The 19,094-nt window shown below is 36.6% G+C and overlaps 1 protein-coding gene across 1 annotated transcript; it reads right to left on the bottom strand.

Annotated features, from left to right (window-relative positions):
* Positions 1-8,969: 8,969 nt before the first annotated feature.
* Positions 8,970-10,236, bottom strand: LOC114368690 (2-keto-3-deoxy-L-rhamnonate aldolase-like). The gene has a single exon (XM_028325919.1). It carries the CDS (start codon positions 10,139-10,141, stop codon positions 9,086-9,088), a length of 1,056 nt encoding a protein of 351 aa, XP_028181720.1. The 5' UTR covers positions 10,142-10,236; the 3' UTR covers positions 8,970-9,085.
* Between the last annotated feature and the right edge of the window lie 8,858 nt (positions 10,237-19,094).

Here is a 19,094-nt window from a genome sequence, read left to right as displayed (position 1 = left end):
CAATTCTACTTTATTCTTTGAACTTAGGGTCGTGAAAGCTAATCTGCTCCAAGAATTGTAATTCGTTGGATCCAGAAGAGGCGAAACTAATGCGATTGTTGGATTTTCACTAGGGTGCAGGTAGTAATGGCTATGAACATTGAGAGATTCATCTTGTAGTTATTCACTCATCTTGAAGAATCAACATAGTACTAACAAGACTAAACAAACAAACGAGAGAAAGATGAAGGATAGAGTAGCACAGCAGAGTTCTTCAATTGAAGCGCTCTGATACCATAATAAAGGTATGTAGGAATGCCATGGATGAACTCAAATGAAGAAGAAAAGATAACTTGTGAAGAAAACTATTGGAATAGGAAGAATATCTAATAATGGATGAGAAATTGTGTTTATCATTTATCAAAAAATTGAATACAAAGTATCTTTCATTACTTATGTATTCTTTATAACTATCATAACCGAAAACTAACCACCTCTAATTAATTATAACATACTTAGTTAGTTAGGTAACTAACAATTAACTCAAGTTATACTAGGATGGTTAATATAATCACCTCTAACTAATTATAACAGACTTAGTTAATTAGGTAACTAACAACTAACTCAAGTTATACGACGATGGTTAATACTAAGAGTGGTAGCTCTAGGTGAGATCTCATACTACACACATAACATATCCAAATCTGGTCTCGCCTCAAAACTAGATTGCACTTCCAAATGGCTTCTTAAAATGTAACTTCCAATAAGCTCTTGCAATCGTGACGCTGAGGGTACTTTCATCAATGCCCGCACAATGCTCTGGCCTTCCTCTTCATGAAGATTTTCAAAAGCTTTCGTTTTGCAGCAAAGCCTTGCTTGGATACAGGAACTCAACATCCACAATATAATTCTCGAATAGACTTGTAAAAGGGTTCATGATCATTTTTCTCATGGTAGAAAGGAAGTATCTGATTTTTACTTGACTCTATCCAATTGTAAACCCTCTTTCTCTCACATTAGAAACTCAAGCAATTATAGTTCAGAGGCATGCTAATCTCGTTGCACATAAGTTTGCAAGAGCATCAAGATTTCAAGTTGGCATCCAAAATTTTGATTATATTCATGCTTTTTGTATCATCCATTATCATTGATGAAATGAAATAATTTTGCTCTTGACAAAAAAAAATTCACAAATAAAACATAAAAGCTATAATTATTAGTAGCTTTTATTATATCATCGAAAACTGGCATAGAATAACAATTAAGGAAAATGATATAGTCACTATTCAAAACTTAAAAGAATAAAGGATAATACGTCCACGTCTATGTACTTTTTATCAAAGTGGTCTCTTTTCGATCAATCTTATTGTGGCCGAAATGCTTAAGTGAATTGTAGAGTTTCTTTTCTTTGTTACAATTAGTATGGTTATTAGAAGAATATTAATAATTATTATTGGAAGCTAAAAAGAAGAATATTCATAGACAAATCTTTACCAACAACAATATATCACAAAATTTTCCTAGAATTAACAACAAAATTATGAAATATCCAACATAAACATACATGTAACCGTTATTTTTTATAAAAATTATTAAAGAGAAATAACATAATAAAATATTTTGATAGAATCATACAAATCAATAGCCAATTTGGCTATGGTATCTTTCTTCAAGCCATTTACAACACACAATTCAGTCTATTACTCAATGAGTGTGGCTTTTTTGTCGAACCTTTCTCAAAGTCCATTGCTCAGCCCATCGTTTAAAAGACAATCCTATACTTATCTACCGGAATCAAAATTGACTGGATGAAAAAAGAAAAATGATGATGAGTTAAACGAATTGGTTCTCTATTTATGATGATGAGAAGGAATATGAAAATATAATTATATGCATTAATTTTCTACTCTTTAAAAAAACATAAAATTTCAAAGTTTTAATGTAAAATGACCTTTTTTTTAACTCCATTTAATTTCCATTGATCACTTCATTTTTAATTCCTATAAATTTCTATTGATCCAAATTATTGCAAACGATATTTTTTTCATTTATATTTTTTAACCCTTTCATTACATTTTTTTACTCTTATTAATTCCTATTAAAGTCTTTTTTTTTTCACTTCATTGTTGCAAATGATATTTAGCTCTCTTTCATTTATGTTTTTAACTCCTATTAATTCCTATTAAAGCCTTTTTTATATATAATTATTGCAATTGATATTTCCACAACTACCCCCACCAACTTTCTTTTATATATTAAAACTTAAAAGAATAAATGATAGTACGCCCATATCTACGAACTTTTATCAAGTGGTCTCATTTCGATCAATCTTATTGTGACTGAAAAGCTGAAGTGAATTGTAGAGTTTCCTTTCTTTGTTACAATTAGTCATATTTATAAATGAAGGATAATTACATAGTGAAATTTCCTAGAATTAATAATGGCAAAATTCCGAAATATCCAACATCAACAAACATCTAATCATTATTTTTTATAAGAAAATTGTTAAACTCAAACAACATAACAAAATATCCTAATAGGATCATCCAAATCGGTATCCGATTTGATCGTATTGTCTTCCTTTAAGTCATTTGTAGCACATAACTTTGTCACCATTTACACGAACACCTCCTACTTCAAATTGCATTTCTTTTACCTCCCCTAAACTATCACTATTAATGAGGGTGTTAATTTTTTTTTAATTATCCAAATTAACCTTATCACTTAAGCACACACACCGTCATTTTCCTTATTGTATTTTGACTTCTGAGTGAAACTCGAAAGCCCCAATACATTGGGCTTCACAAAATGTTTGCTCGAGTGGCACGTTGTGAACATTGAGGACGGCTTCGATCCTCGATCCCAAACTCATGTGGCACCGCTACTATTGAACAGTGGTATGACATTGCCGACATTACCACCATTATTGTGTTTTGCAATTTAGGGTTCCTCAATTCATATTAAAGCCTATTTTTTTCACATCATTTTTACAAATTAAATTTCCACAATAGCCACCACTTATATATATATATATATATATATATATATATATATATTGGAATGGTAGATTTATAATTTAATTTTACATTTTATCTCTCGAAGAAAATATTTTAGTTCGATCGTTATTGTCTATCATCAACAAAATATCATTTTATATTAAATATTTCATATATTTGTTTTTTTATTAATATATTAATATTTAGTTTTATTCATTTATAATTTGAGTTCTTGTTTGTGTTTCTTATTTTTTTTAAAATAAAAGAAATATTTTAAGTTTATTATCATAGATCAATTACATGTTGATATTTTTTTGGTGAATAATTACATGTTGATATGTCATAGGGAGCTAAACATTCATTCAATATGGACTTATGAAGGTAATGCAAAAAAAGAAACTAACAACCAAAATAATTATACTTTTTAATCACATGTCACATCTTAATTTAAATAAAAGGAGATATGAAATATAATAATAATTTTAATTTTGTCACAAAAATAACATAAATAATATAAAAAAATATTACAGGACTATAATATGTTCTTTTTTAATTTGAGCCCCTTGAATTTGTGGGTCATGTGCTATTGCACCTCCAAGCAAGGCCCAGGGCCGGCCCTCTAGGTTGACATGAAAGATTGGAGAAGAAAAGTGAAAAGGGTGAAAAGGTAAAAATAAGAATTAATTGATTGAAATCAAAGAAAGTGAATTATTTTTTAAAAATAGTAGAACCCACAAATTGACTATCTTTGTTAAAATGAGATGGCAAAAGATATAATGACACTATTTTCAAACCATTTTTTTCTTAACCCTTCGATTCACAAGGGAAAAGAGGCATTGACTAATTCGAAGTTTCAAGTGAAAGGTAAGTAAAGTCTAACCAATAGTTGTTTCTGTCAAGGACCAAACTCACATAGTACTAGAGATTCAACTTTAATTTCAACACATTAATCATTTGTGTTCATTCACTTGGTTATTTTCAAACCGTTTTAATTCAAATATTTGTTCTCTTTTCCAATTTCTTTCACTTTATTTTTCACTCTCTTACTACTCTATTCAACTTCTTTCCATTCCTTTCCATTCCCCACACTTTCATTTATTTTCTTTCCTAACAACCAAACACAATAAAAGAGAGAAACAGAATTACCACTTAATGAACCACCGTTGTAATATAATTATATTATTTTTATTTACTGACTAATTGTGTAAAACAAATTTATACTATTGACCCATTTAAAACAACAGTTTGTATGACTTTTAAGATATAAATAATAAAAGTCAACAAATTTATTATATATTGTAATTTAAAATTATTAATGCATAGTCCATTTTTGTATATTATATTATCTTATATATATATATATATAGTATTTTTTAATTTAAATATTTTATCTTCTAATTAAAAGTTAAGATTAAAATGCTATCTTTGTAAACATTGATAAATAAATAAAATCTATGAAAATCAATAAATTGATTAACTAACTTGGATGAATTTCTAAATAGTATCTTTTAAGGTTGATTTATTAGAATAAAAAATTAGTTTCTATTATTAAGAAGGAAAAAATATTGAATTTTAAAAAAAATCAATAAAACAATTAAATTTATTAGAATTCTGAAAATATTTTCACTGAAAATGTTTTCAAAAATTCAACTAAATGCATTTCCATTACCATTTTCTATTTTCAGTAAAAATGAAAAAAAAATAACCAAACCAAACACCCCATAAGGGAACAAAATTTCTCTATTTTAAAATAAGAGGACCAAAATTACGAATTTTAAAAAATAAGGGGATCAAAATTACATTTAAACCTTAAAATATTCTCGTATATTTAAAAAATATTAAAAAACTTTTAGTATCAAACTATCAATCCAAGGTTTTGATAACTAGATCAAATCAACTAGTTCAACCGATTGAACCAAGAAACAATCAGGTGATCGGTCCAAAGACTCTTAAAAACCAAAGGACTTTAGAATTGGGAATCGGCCAAAACTAGGTTGAACCGGTCTTTTTATTTTTACAAATTTTATTTATTTAATCTAAAATATTTTTAAGATAAATAAAAATATATTCTTAAATATTTCACATAAGTATCAACTATTTTCTCAACTATTATTAGTTTTTAACTCATAAAACATATACTTTACTCATTTATACTAATTTATAATCGTTTTAGATTCTAATTTTTTTAATTATATATGATTTTATTACTTAAAATATATATAATATTAAAAAAATATAAAACCGATTCAATCACAATTCAACTATGATTGAACCATTGAACCAGTATCTCCGTTTAATCACCCGTCTGTCCTTAAAAAACCTTGTATTAATCAATCAAATATTTTAAAAAATCTTTAATTGCCCCCCTTTTGTTCCCAAAATTCTTAAACAGATGAGCAGTTACATTTGAATACCCATTGAAGAGAATGTGCAGCGAGAAAATCACTTCACTTTTGACTCTGAAAGGTCTCCCCTTGCCCTCCTTGATGTTCTGGTGAGTATGCCAATTACAAGTTTTGGTTATTTTTTGGATTACTTGTAGATAAGGGTGTTGTGTGGAGTGGGAACAACTTCTGAAGCAAGATTTGGTTAGGAATCTCGATGACTATGTTGGAACAACAAGCTTTGTAGTATATGTAATTTTTGTTAAATAGAGATTAGGGGGAGAGGGGTCAAACACCGAAATAATAATGAAAGTCTTGTTGAGCTGAAAATGTTGCATCAACTCAATTTATGAAGTTTCAAAAAAAAAAAAAAACTCAATATATGAATGACATAAAGAAATATATAGAAAGCATGGACCAACAATTTAAATAAAGAAAGCAAAAACCTTGACACCCCTTCGGAATATCCGGAGACACCTTGCTATTTGTTATTAGCCTATGTCATTTGTGTGGGAACGCATAGTTCCTTCAGAGACTGAATTTTTATTTTTAAGTTCAAAGAGTTATCTAGCTTGCAAAAGATAAATCTATTGATAGATTGATGATTCAGCGATATCTATCTCCCCAAAGGCCAAATGAATACACAAATTTAGTCAAAACGCTATTTTGGTTCTTGAAAGATTTGGAATCAATCACATTATTCCTTGATAGATAGAAACCACAATTTTTGTTCTTTAAAAATGAAAATGTTGATGAATTTTTGTCCTTCAAAGTGTCTAAAACAACTTTTTAATCTTCCAAAGATGAAAATGTTGATTTCCATCTTTCTGAAACTAATGTGACAAACTTCAAATCTTTTAGGAACCAAAATAATGATTAATTCAAGAAACAAACTGAAAAGAACACAAACCACTCCAACTAAAAAAAGCAAAAACACCTACAAAATACGAGTCTTTGATGACTAATGTGCATGTTTATTTCAGGGCTTTTTTAGGCATGATGATATATTTCAATTGTTACTACTACTACTACTCATAACTACTTCAAATCTTGAACTTTCACTACATTTGATTCAATGGAAAATCAGTTGAAAAAGGCTCAAGCAGAGGGTTGTCTTTCTAAGTGCAAGATAAGGCCAGAGTGTTTTCTCAAGATTCAAGCAACCAAACATGAATAACCATCATGAGCGACAAAGGTTAACACTTAATCACATCAGCAAAAAAATCATGAAGATAGCACAAACAATCAATTTACCACATCATCAGACATAATGCATTTCAATATCAATTAGTACCCGCCAGACTTCTTTTTGTTCCAAATTAAGGTATTTGGAGCTGCACCTATAAACAGTAACCATTACAGAAGAAATTACATAACACACACCAATCATCGTATTACAGAATGTATTATAAAGCAAACCAAGAACACTATTACACACCAGAGAAAAGAAAAAAGCTAGATCAGTTTATAATTTCTTCCATCTAACCACAGGAGGCTTGGCTTGTTTGAAGGAGTGACTTGACTAACTTCTCTAATTGTGACCTTCTTGTTTGATGTTTCACAAAGCCATATATCAACTATTTCCTTGAAATACTTATCACAACTGGAAATGGCATAATTAGACTGATATTGGATAAGAAAAAGGAAAATACTACAATACAACTTTGAATTATTTTTGTTCCTTCTACCCAATCACTGTGACAAATGGACCAATTAGACCATAAATATCATAACATCCCTTTTTTAACAATTGAGATACAGAAAACACCAATAACCAGAGAACTATGAATTACAACCATATATGGGTCCAAGAGGTTATTTATATGGTTATCTGAAGAACCCAAACAAATAGGAGGTTCAATACTTCAATGTTATGAATGCCACAGAATAGCACCAAGTTGAAAATTGAGACTCGCATAATTTATGTTTTAACAAATAACCATAACTCTGTGTAATCATGCATCAACAAAGCTGTACAAACACAGTCTACAATCTAGAAATTGGAATCCCTATTATGCCATCTAATTCAATAAACACAACCTCCCATGCATTTATCTGCATGTCAATCCAATCCATCCCTACTCATCCAATCGATCAAGATTATCATTCAAAGAATAGCCTTTAAAATGTTTTCAGTTGGTAGTGACAAAAATCTTAAATTGCAGTTGCAGTCATAGTTGTAGTCAAGTGGTTACTGATATGTGGTAAATGTGGCTAATGCAATCGCAAAGACCGCCAAAACAATGATACAGCAGTTGCACACACCAGAATTTAAAGCCTTAGTAGTGTTTATCAATGGCACACCCAGATTCATTGAGGCATATAAGCTGACAAACAGTGCATGTGGCACCAAATCAAGCCAATCTATTATAGGAGTACAAGCATATGCATGAGATCATAGAATTTCAACAGTGTCGTGTATTATGAATTTCCCCCCATACCCAGATAAAAACTGGAAGGCAAAATACCATTGTCATCAGCAATTTTGAATTATTTTGGTCTCTTCTAACCCAATCACCATGACAAAAGAACCAAATTAAACCACAAATAACATAACAGAATGTCTTGTTTAAAGAATGAGACACATAACACACCAAAAACCAGAGCAACTACTAATAACAACCATTTATGGGTCAAAGAGGCAATTTATATGGTCACCATAAGAACCTAAATGAAAAAAAAAATAATAATAAGTATGTCCAATGTTACAAGTGAGATTGAGACAGAATAAACCTAAGTTAAGAGCCAAGATTCCCATAATTTATGTCTAACAGATCAAACAAAAACGACTCTCCATGTAATTATGCCATAAAAAAAACAGTACAAACATGTTCTGAAATCTAGACAACCAGAACTCCTATTCTGACATCTAAATCAATAAGTACAACCTCTCATACTTCTATCTGCATATCAATCCAATTCATGTTTACTCATCCCATTGAGCAGAACAATCTAATTCATAAAACATCCTCACAAATATTTTCAGTTGATAGTATCCAAGGATTTAAATTACAGTTGCAATCACAGTCATGGTTACTGAAATTTCAGGCAAATGTGGCTAATACAGCCACAAAACCTTCCAGAACTACAAACCACAGTTATGGATCCCAAATTCAAAGCCATTGTAGTTTCATAAACAGCATGCAGATTCGTTGAGGCATATAAGATAGTATGCAGTGCAAGTGATACCAAATCAAGCTACCAGACATATTAGAGTTTGCCTTAAGATAGTAGAACTTCAACATGTATATCAAATTCCCCGACATGAAAAATAGAGAAGCCAAAACCCCGTACTCATCAGCATCCTCTATACAACATGGATTTTCTTGCACAAATAAACAACAAAGCTTTACCTCACCAGGAAATCGACTACATGGATCATATGACTAGCAAAGTCAGGTACATAGATCATACCACTAGTAAAGTTATCTACATGGATCGCCGGACGCCATTTGGCTTCTATTTTTTTTCTATCCATATGAATTGAATACGATACCAAGAGATTTACAAAACTCACATACTCTGCTCAACTAACTGAGCTAGACCCTCTTGGTTGGATGCCATTTGGCTTGACTACATCGATTTTGTTGCACATATAACAAACACAAAATATGCAATCAAAGAGTCATTTTCATTTAAAAGATCAAGCTATCAAAGTCACATAAATAAACTACATCACCTAATTTACAAAAATTCCAAAACTACAAAAAAAAAAAAAAAACTCATTCATTCACTCCAGTACTTCTCATCACCCTCTTTCTCCTCTCCCTCATCACTCTCCGACCCATCCCCGTCCATCTTGAACCGCGTGACATCCTCCAGGGCCGCGCTCCGGAACAGCCCCACGTCGACGGCGCCACTTACCATGTGATACCCACGCGACCTCAAATCCCTCGCCCCATCATACGCCGTAGCGAAACCCGCCAAGTAGGCCCCACTCTCAACGTCGTCGTTTCGGCTCTCCAAAACCTTGTTCTCGGCCTCCCTCAACACCTCCCTCACTTTCTTGTGCCCAGGGTCCCACAAGTACCCTAAACTAGCACTCAGATCCAACGGCCCCATCTGCACGCAGTCCACACCATCAACAGCGGCGATCGCGCCAGCGTTCGCCACGCCCTCCTCGGACTCCACCTGGCACATGATTAACAGCTCGTCGAGGTAATTACCGAGATACCCCTCGTCGAGGCCGTACTTGGAGGCCCGGACGATGGGGTGGGCCGCGCCGCGGAGTCCGGTGGGAGGAAAACGGCAGTAGGAGACCGCGTCCTGGGCCGACTGCAGGGAGTCAATCATGGGGAACATGAGGCCCTGTGGGCCGAGGTCGAGGGCTTTCTTGGCCCAAGCAGCGGTGGACTCCGGGACGCGGAGGATGGCGGCGGTGTTGGCGGCGGCGAGGGCGTGGAGGCAGGGGAGGGCGTCGTGGATGCCGCCAGGACCGTGCTCCATGTCGACGACGACGAAGTCGTAGCCGGCGTGGCCCGCGATCTCGGCGAGGGTGGGGGAGAAGGAGAGGAGGAAGAGGCCGTAGAGGGTCTCTCCGTTGCGGAGTCGGGACTTGAGGTTTAGGGGGAAGGAGGAGGAGAGGGTGGGGATGGATTTGGGAATGAGGGGATGTGAATTGGGGGAAATGGTTAGGGGCTTGGAGAGAGGGAATGCGTGGGATTTGGAAGTGGAAAGGGAGAGAAAATGAGGTTTGGGTTTGGGGAGAAGGGAAGAGAAAGGAGTGACTGTTGTTCTTCGGGTTGGGGGAGCTCTGATGCTGCTTGTGCTTATGCTCCCCATTTTTGTGTGTTGCTTCTACTATTCACCTCACTCTCTCCGGTCTCGATTAGCCCGTGAACTCAAGGTGTCTATTCATGTCAATTTTGCGTTTCTCAGATTTGTTCCTGTTTTTTTTTTATCATTTTTTTATTCATTTATTTAAGGTGGATTTGTTTTTTTTTTTTTTTGCTAGATGAATAATTTATTTGGTTATTAATCTTATATTTTAGTTTAATTTGATTATTTATCTTTTAAAAAATATTTAGTTTAATCGTTATTCTTTAAAAAAAAAATTTCATCATTTATTTTATTTGATTGTTTGATCCATTTAACACTTACATTATTAATTATTTAAGAATCTAACTTTTTTTTTGTCTATTATCTCTCTATGCCAAATTTAGGCTGGGAAATTCGTGTCTTATTCCTTTTAATTTCATGACATTTGTCCATTCTAAAGGCTATTTTATCTTATAATCATTTTTTGTTTGGTACTATAAGGTTTTAGAAAGAAGAGGAAGAGAAAAGGTGAAAAATCTTGTTTTTTTTTCTCCTATCGAAGCAAAAAAATTCTTTTTTTTTCTTCTTCTTTCCTACCGTGTTCAGAGTGAAAAAGAGTTTTCTGTTCTACACTTGAGAAAACTCGGTGTGGCTTCTTCTCTGGTAGGAAACTCGTCGCAGCTTCTTCTTCTGTAGTAGGAAACTCGCCACAACTTCTTTTGGGGGGAAAAAACAAAGGCTCGTCGGTGGGTTTTTGGTGTGGGCTATTGGGGTTCTTTCTAAACTTGTCTCATTTCTTCTGTTGCAAATAACAAAGAGCTACATCGACGGCTTTTTATTTCTTTTGTTGCATTAACTAAAGTTAACAATCTAATATTCTAATATTAAATAGTATGTTTGCCTCCTTTATCATGTATACATTTGGTATAAACTGGAGATAACTAATAAGGAAGAAGAACTAGCTGAAGCAGAAACAGGAGTAGCAGAACACGCAACATAGGTGCAAAAAAAGTAGAAAGGCCCAAGAGGGCAGTAACAAAGCCATCTTACCTCAAGGACTTTGTCTGAGGGTGAGATGGGAAATTTAGCAGCAAATCATCTATGATCTTCTTGCTTGGTGCTTGTCGGACCTTAGGAGGCAGGCATAACAAATTAGTATTCTGTTTGGCACAAAGATTACAAATTTTATTACAAGGGATAGTATAAATAAACATGTAATAATCAAGCAAGTTATGAATGAAAATTTCCTTTTCTTATTTTTCTTCACTGTTTTGGAGGTCACTGGTCCTCGAAACCAGCCTTTTTCCCTTTTAGCTCTTATCAACTGGTGCTCTCGTTGTCCTTATCATGGCCGACCTTGCTAAATCATCTTCCTCTTCCGATAAGCTAGAGGATATCCTCATTATCCTTACCAAACAATAACTCACCTTAACCTACAAAATTGATGACCTTATTCAACACGTTGCACCTTCGTTCCACACTGCTCCCACCTTCCCTTCATCCTTTCCCCACACCTTCCCTGTCAATCCACCTGCACAAAACCATAGACTCAAATTAGATATGCCTCGTTTCGATGGCACTGACCCCCTTGTTTGGACCTTCAAGATCAACCAATTCTTTGAGTACCATGGTACCATGGTACCCCAGAGTATGATCACCTCACCATTGGATGACCAGCAATGGTCAATTCACTTCTTGGCCAACATTTTTGCACACCCTGCAAACTAGGTTCGCACCATCGCAGTACAAGGACCCTACTGGGGCTTTGTGTAAACTTACGCAAAAAGGATCAACGGCGACTTACTAGTTGAAGTTCGAGGATTTGGTCAACCGCGTCATGGGGATTCCACCCTCGTTCCTCCTCAGTTGTTTCGTCTCCGATCTCACTCTAGAGATCCGCTTTGAGGTGCAGGCTCATCAGCCTCTCTCCCTCACTCAAGCCGCCGACTTGGCTCGTCTCCAAAAGGAGAAGTTCTTTGATCATCGTCCATCACCTCCCCCGCCTTGCCCTCGACCACCCTCCCTGACAAACCATGGACCCCTTCACCCTAACCCGCAGCTAACCCTACTTCCTCCTTCCCCTCGGCCATCACCATCTATTCCCTCTTCTTCCCCACGTCCAAACCCGCCACCACCCTTCAAGCACCTGACCTTTGAGGAAATTGTCTCTCGCCGTAAGCGAGGGCTCTGCTTTAGCTGCGATGAGAAATACCATAAAGGTCACCGTTGTGCCTCTAGGGTCTTTCTTTTGCTAGCAGAAGAGGACAAACCGCCTGACCCGCTTCTTATAGCCAATTTGGACCCCAGCCTCGACCCTTCCTGACCTGCCCATAACCCATGACCCGTACCCGGCCCAACTAAGTTTAAATTCCCTGACATGCCACCTTGCCCCGAAAACACTCCGTTTTGTCGCCACAATCTCCGGTCGCGACGTGGTACTTCTGGTGGATGAAGGAAGCACCCACAATTTTATTCAACAACAATTGGTCACCCAATTGGGTCTTTCTTCTTGGCCCACCACTCCTTTGTGTGTTATGGTTGGCAATGGTCAACAATTAGATTGCAATTCTATTTGTGAAGCCATTTCCATCAGTATCCAGGCTACGGAATTTTGAGTTGACCTTTATATCTTACCTATTTCCGGCGCGAACGTAGTGCTTGGCGTTCAGTGGCTCAAGTCCTTGGGGCTGGTCTTGACTGATTACAACACCTTGGCAATGAAATTCTTCTATAAAGGTAGCCTGATTACTTTATAGGGTGACATGGACGCTTCTCTTAGCTCCATCTCTTCGTTTCGGCGGCTCTCCCGGAGACATAGTAATGCTCTCTATTACCACATCACTTTACTTTCAGACAATGATTCCTTTCCTCAAGAACTCCTTCTCTCCATTCGCACTCTGCTGACCAAGTTCGATGCTCTGTTCCAGCCACCCCACACATTGCTGCCAGCTCGCGAGACTAATCATCACATTCATCTACTTCCTCAGGCAGCTCCGGTCAATGTCAGGCCATATCGATACCCTCATTACCAAAAGCAGGAAATGGAAGCTCAGGTTGATTCCATGCTACAAAAAAGGCTCATCCAACCAAGCACCAGCCCATTTTCTTCTCCGGTATTGTTGGTCAAAAAGCATGATGGTGCATGGCGATTTTGTGTTGACTATAGGGCTTTGAACGCTCTAACAATGAGAGACAGGTTCCCAATTTCGATGATTGATGAGCTTATCGACGAATTAGGGGGTGCAAGGTGTTTTTCCAAACTCGACTTGTTGCAGGGGTACCATCAGATTCGCATGAATTCTGAGGACGTTCCTAAAATAGCTTTTCGAACCCACCATGGCCATTATGATTTCAAGGTCATGCCATTTGGGTTATGCAATGCACCTTCCTCATTCCAAGCAACTATGAACATGATCTTCCAACCGTACCTTCGTTATTTCATCATCGTCTTCTTCAATGATATACTAATTTACAGTGCCTCCATTGATGAACACATGAAGCATGTGGAGCTCACCTTTCAGGTATTACTTGCAAACCAATTTGTTCTGAAGCTTTCTAAATGTTTCTTTCCCCAGTCTCAGGTGGAGTACTTAGGGCATTTGGTTTCGCATCAGGGAGTGGAGCCTTTAGCATCAAAGGTCGCTACAATTCAGCAATGGCCTGTTCCTCGTACAACGAAGGTCGTGAGAAGCTTCCTGGGCCCTGCTGGATTTTATCAGTTCATTCAGAAGTATGCCACTATTGCGGCCCCATTGGTCAAAGCCACAACCAAAGAACCCCGTCAATGGACATCGGAGACACAGGAAGCCTTTGACACTTTGAAACATGCCTTGTCAACAGCTCCAGTGTTAGCTTTACTGGACTTCGACCTTCCCTTCATAGTTGAGACAGATGCGTTAGGAATTGGTATGGGTGCCATTCTTTCACAGCGAGGACACCCCATAGCATTCTTCAACAAACCTTTCAGTGCCAAGTTACTCTGATCATCAACGTACGTGCGAGACCTGTTCGCGATTATCGCAGCCATCAAAAAATGGCATCAATATTTGCTTGGTCATCAGTTTATCATACTGACTGACCATCGTAGCCTCAAGGAACTGCTCACTCAGGTCATTCAAACACCTGAGTAGCACATGTATTTGGCTAGGCTCATGGGCTATGATTACCAGATTCAGTACCGCTCTGGTGCTCACAACCAAGCCGTGGATGCGTTATCAAGGTTGCCGGAGCAAGAATCGTCAATCTCTATGATCCTCTCGGTTCCTTGTTTGACTTTCTTGGAAGAACTTTGACACCAACTAGAAGCTCACTCAAGGTATGTCCAGCAACGCACTGTAATCATTGACAACCCCACAAACCACTCCGACTTCTCCATTGCCAACAACATGATTCTCCACCGAGGTCGAATTTCGCTTCCGCAGGACCTCCCAATGATCTCCACGTTGCTACGAGAATATCATGCTACTCCTATGGGAGGACACGCCGGGATTGCAAAGACAATTGTGAGAATTTCAGAGAACTTTTATTGGCCTGGTCTCAGGAGTGACGTCACTCAATTCATAGCCATGTGTCTCGACTGTCAGTGCACTAAATATGAGACAAAGAAGCTTGTTGGGTTGTTGTGTCCCCTATCGGTGCCGCATCGGCCCTGGGAAGACCTCTCCCTTGATTTCATCATAGGGCTACCTCCTTATCACGGCAACACTGTCATTCTCATTGTAGTTGACCGATTATTGAAGGGCATGCATTTGGGCATGCTTCCTACTGTGCATACTGCTCACACAGTGGCCTCTCTGTTCTTGGAGCTGGTTGTGAAGATCCATGGGGTACCCCGAAGCTTGGTCTCCGACAGGGACCTGTTATTCATCAGCAAGTTCTGGCAGGAGCTTTTTCGTCTAAGCAGAACGCAATTAAGGATGAGTTCAGCCTATCACCCTCAGAGTGATAGCCAGATTAAGGTCCTAAACCACGTTATTGAACAATATTTGCGGTCCTTTGTTCACCACCGGCCATCTAATTGGGGCAAGTTTCTTGCAAGGGCAGAGTACTCCCATAACACATCTTGGAATTCAGCGACAGGCACCACACCGTATGAGGTTACATTTGGTCGGAAGCCATTCAATTTTCCGGCATACATCGTCGGAACCTCTAACCATGATGTTGTTGATACCATGATGACTAACCGAGATGAAGTATTTCAGCTCATTCGAAAGAAGCTATTGAAGGCACAAGCTTCAATGAAGAACCAAGCAGACACGAGACGTCGTGATGTGAACTATCACCCTGGAGAGTGGGTATTGTTGAAACTGCGTCCTCATCAGCAATCCACTGCCAAAGGCTCCTAAGCATTCTCGTGTAAACTAGCCAAAAGGTTTTATGGCCCTTTTTAGATCATCGAACGCATTGCCAAAGTGGCTTATCGTCTCAAACTTCCGACAGAAGCAAGAATTCACTCAGCTTTTTCACTACTCCATGTTGAAGCCATTTCGTGGGGACCCGGAAAATGCACCAGTTACATTGCCAGGTCAAATTATAGATCATCAACATGTCATAGCTCCAATGAAGATCTTGGATTATCGAAGAACCAAACCACCACCCAACGCTGCCTGGGAGGTATTGGTCCAATGGCAGGGATTATCACCAGATGACACCTCTTGGGAGGATTGGTCCCAGCTTCATCAAGAATACCACCTTGAGGACAAGGTGCTTTTCCAAGGGCCACAGAGTGATAAGGAAGAAGAACTAGCTGAAGCAAAAACAAGAGTAGCAGAACATGCAACACAGGTGCGAAAAGTAGAAAGGCCCAAGAGGGCAGTAACGAAGCCATCTTACCTCAAGGACTTTGTCTAAGGGTGAGATGGGAAATTTAGCAGCAAATCATCTGTGATCTTCTTGCTTGGTGCTTGTCGGACCTTAGGAGGCAGGCATAACAAATAAATATTCCCTTAGGCACAAAGATTACAAATTCTGTTACAAAGGATAGTATAAATAAGCATGTAATAATCAAGCAAGTTATGAATGAAAATTGTCTTTTCTTATTTTTCTTCTTTATTTTGGAGGTCACTGGTCCTCGAAACCAATCTTTTCCCTTTTAGCTCTTATCAATAACAGTCTTGGATAGAAAAAAATAGTGCAACTTTTGTGTTCTGGGATAGTGTATGTGCTTAAATTATTGGGAAGTTTGCTCTTGAGCTTAGAGATTTAATGAGGGAAGTATGTACTCACAAATTATATTTTTATTTACAACTTATATTATTAGCCTTCTTTTAACATCTCTTATCAGTTGACTTTATTAGTGTAGTGAAGATGAACCAAATATATATCTAGATCCTCTTGATCAAATGCTTAGATGTACTTTAGCTTTGAGGTGTAAGGTGCAGCCCATTTACAAAAGGTGTCTTCTAATGCATAGCTCATTCAAGCTATAATGGATCAGTTTGGACATGACCAAGTACAAAATATATTATGTATATGAACTCTATAAATTTTTTTGATGAGTATGACAGTAAAGAACAACAGAAGCTAAACTCTAAGGAAGAAATAATCCTTGGCATCAGTAAGTAACAAGTAATGCATAGGTGTGGGACAAAAACTTAACAAGCGAAAATGATCTTGAGAGTTGGCTCCAGATTTAGCCAACCAATTGGCGCAAGCATTTCTTTTCCATAGAGTGTGCTTGAAAGTTAAATCCTAGACATGGTCAAGAAAGGGGAATAGAAGAGATGATTAGTGCATATTAATTCTGGAGAGCTACACCTTGGAAGATCATCTTTAACGTAATTTGAGAATTTGACTCACAATTAACAATGTGAAATCCAGCAGCCTTTGCAACCTTAAGACCATTGAAGATGCCAAACAACCTTGTTTCCATGTTAGTAGTAAAACCGCATAATTCCATGAACCCTGTAATTCAATTACCATACTCATCTCGAAGTAAGCTTCAAAATCTCGAAGCACCAGGATTTCTGAAGGAGCTTCTGTCAGTATGGATCTTGATGTCTTGCATAGGAGGAGAGGAGGATTCCATTTGACTAAGGTTGAAGCTTTTGTTGTACCTAAAGGAGAGGTTGAAATCTAGATTATTATTCATAGCTAATACATATTTTTAATACAACTCTGTCCAGGTTACATATGAAACTTCTGTGGGACAGTCAGATAAAAATAGTGTTCTTCAATATGACACCGTAAGATGGAATACAAATTATCTTATGAAGTTTTAGCTTATTATTTGATACACACCTCTAATAGTGATCTGTATCTTTTAAATTAGTTTTTGACTTTTTTTTTTTAGATTATTGTATTTACAGCAGTGTTTGCCTACAATAGTGGATCATGATCCGGATTTAGTAGCCAGCAAAGAGATTGTCTAATGAATTACAACTTGATGAATTCATGTCACAAGAAATCGCATCTGCTCAGCTATCATCTAGGAAGCTCACAAAGACCATCAAAACTGAATGAACTTGAATTTATAATGTTCCTTGAATTTGTTTTGTAATTTGATGATTATGCTATGAGAAATGTGGAAAATTCTTACTCCTCTTTTGGTGTGCAAATATGATCATACTTGAATCATGTTTTGTAGACATATGGATCAATATTAAGTTGTTAATTGAGCTTGATTTATATTTGGTTATTCATGATAGTGCAAACTACTTTATATTTGTTAAGTTGCTAGCAAGCTTGATCTAATCATTGTATTGAATTATTTTAGATAGACCGAGATCTATACCCCATTTACCATATAATAGACCAAGCTTGGTTGTGCAGTTTGGCGTGATTGGATAATGTAGATTCTGCTGTGAGGTATCAGGTGATCGTAGAGGTTAAAAATTGCATTTTATGTGGTGCAGACAAAAATAGATGGACATCATCAGCCAAAATTGATTCTTGAAGTTATTTCGGTTTTCTCTTTGTCTGGGCCTTCATAGTAATATGTTGTTTGGCTATCTTGGATGTGAGGTGGTGTTATATAAAAGCATCTAAAATATTTGGTGATGGATAGCAGCTGTTGAGTTTTGGGAGCATAGTTTTTTGTTTAATATGCATAACCTTAATTGCACAATTGATGTAAGGTTCTAGGATTGGATCATATTTAATATATTTTTACACGAAGATCAGTACCCCCAATTCAGGATACACGAAGATCAGTACCCCCAATTTAACATATAAGTAGTCCACATTGCTATTATAATCTTAGGAAATTATTTTTTGTGCAAATTTAAATTAGTAAATAAATTTGTAGGTTATAATAAAAATAATTAGAGTCAACTAGCAGGAACCACACGCATAACTTATAAAAGGCAAGTCATTCCAAGTTATGTATAAATTAATAAATTAACAAATAAAAAAATTGATCAACATCATTGCACAATTGGTGTTCAGAGTCGTCAACTCAAGTAACCTAATTTCATAAAAAATTGTGCAATGGAAAAGTTGTGAAAGAGAAAAAAATGATCTATTGGATTGGTTTGGCAAAACTCATATCGCAAGCAAGATTCATCGTGGGGTTCAAACTGTTGGCTATTGGAGATATTGTTGTGGGGTCTACAACCGTCAACTGGTCTAAAGCACACAAGCATTTTTGTCATTGGTCTTCTTTCTTCTTCCAAAAGCGAAGGTTAGTGTAGGTACAACATTTTCGCCTACTATTCCATTCCAGCTTTCTTACTTTGTTTATTGGGTTTAAAAACTGAGTCATTTCCTAAAGGTATTTCCCTTTCCTTCATATGAGTTGAGATTTGTAAAAGACTCATGCTTATTATATTATCGAATGTGTAATGTAGGATTGCAAATAACACAAATGTACATTGATATGTTGAAGACTGGCACGAAGTTGTGGGACCTTTACTTCCAAGGTATACCACTAATTTCATGTTTCATGCGCTTGAATGTCTTAGTAGAGTGCTATATTTGTTCTTTCATTTCAAAATTTATAATTCATTTACCTCTACAAATTCTACTTTTACAGCTAATA

The sequence above is a fragment of the Glycine soja genome, chromosome 9, assembly GCF_004193775.1.
Source record: "Glycine soja cultivar W05 chromosome 9, ASM419377v2, whole genome shotgun sequence".
NCBI lineage: Eukaryota > Viridiplantae > Streptophyta > Magnoliopsida > Fabales > Fabaceae > Glycine > Glycine soja.
This window is presented reverse-complemented; position numbering and strand designations above follow the sequence as displayed.

What these genes read in the sequence shown, in the direction of transcription:
- LOC114368690 (XM_028325919.1), bottom strand. Translation starts at nt 10,141, where the DNA reads ATGGGGAGCATAAGCACAAGCAGCATCAGAGCTCCCCCAACCCGAAGA.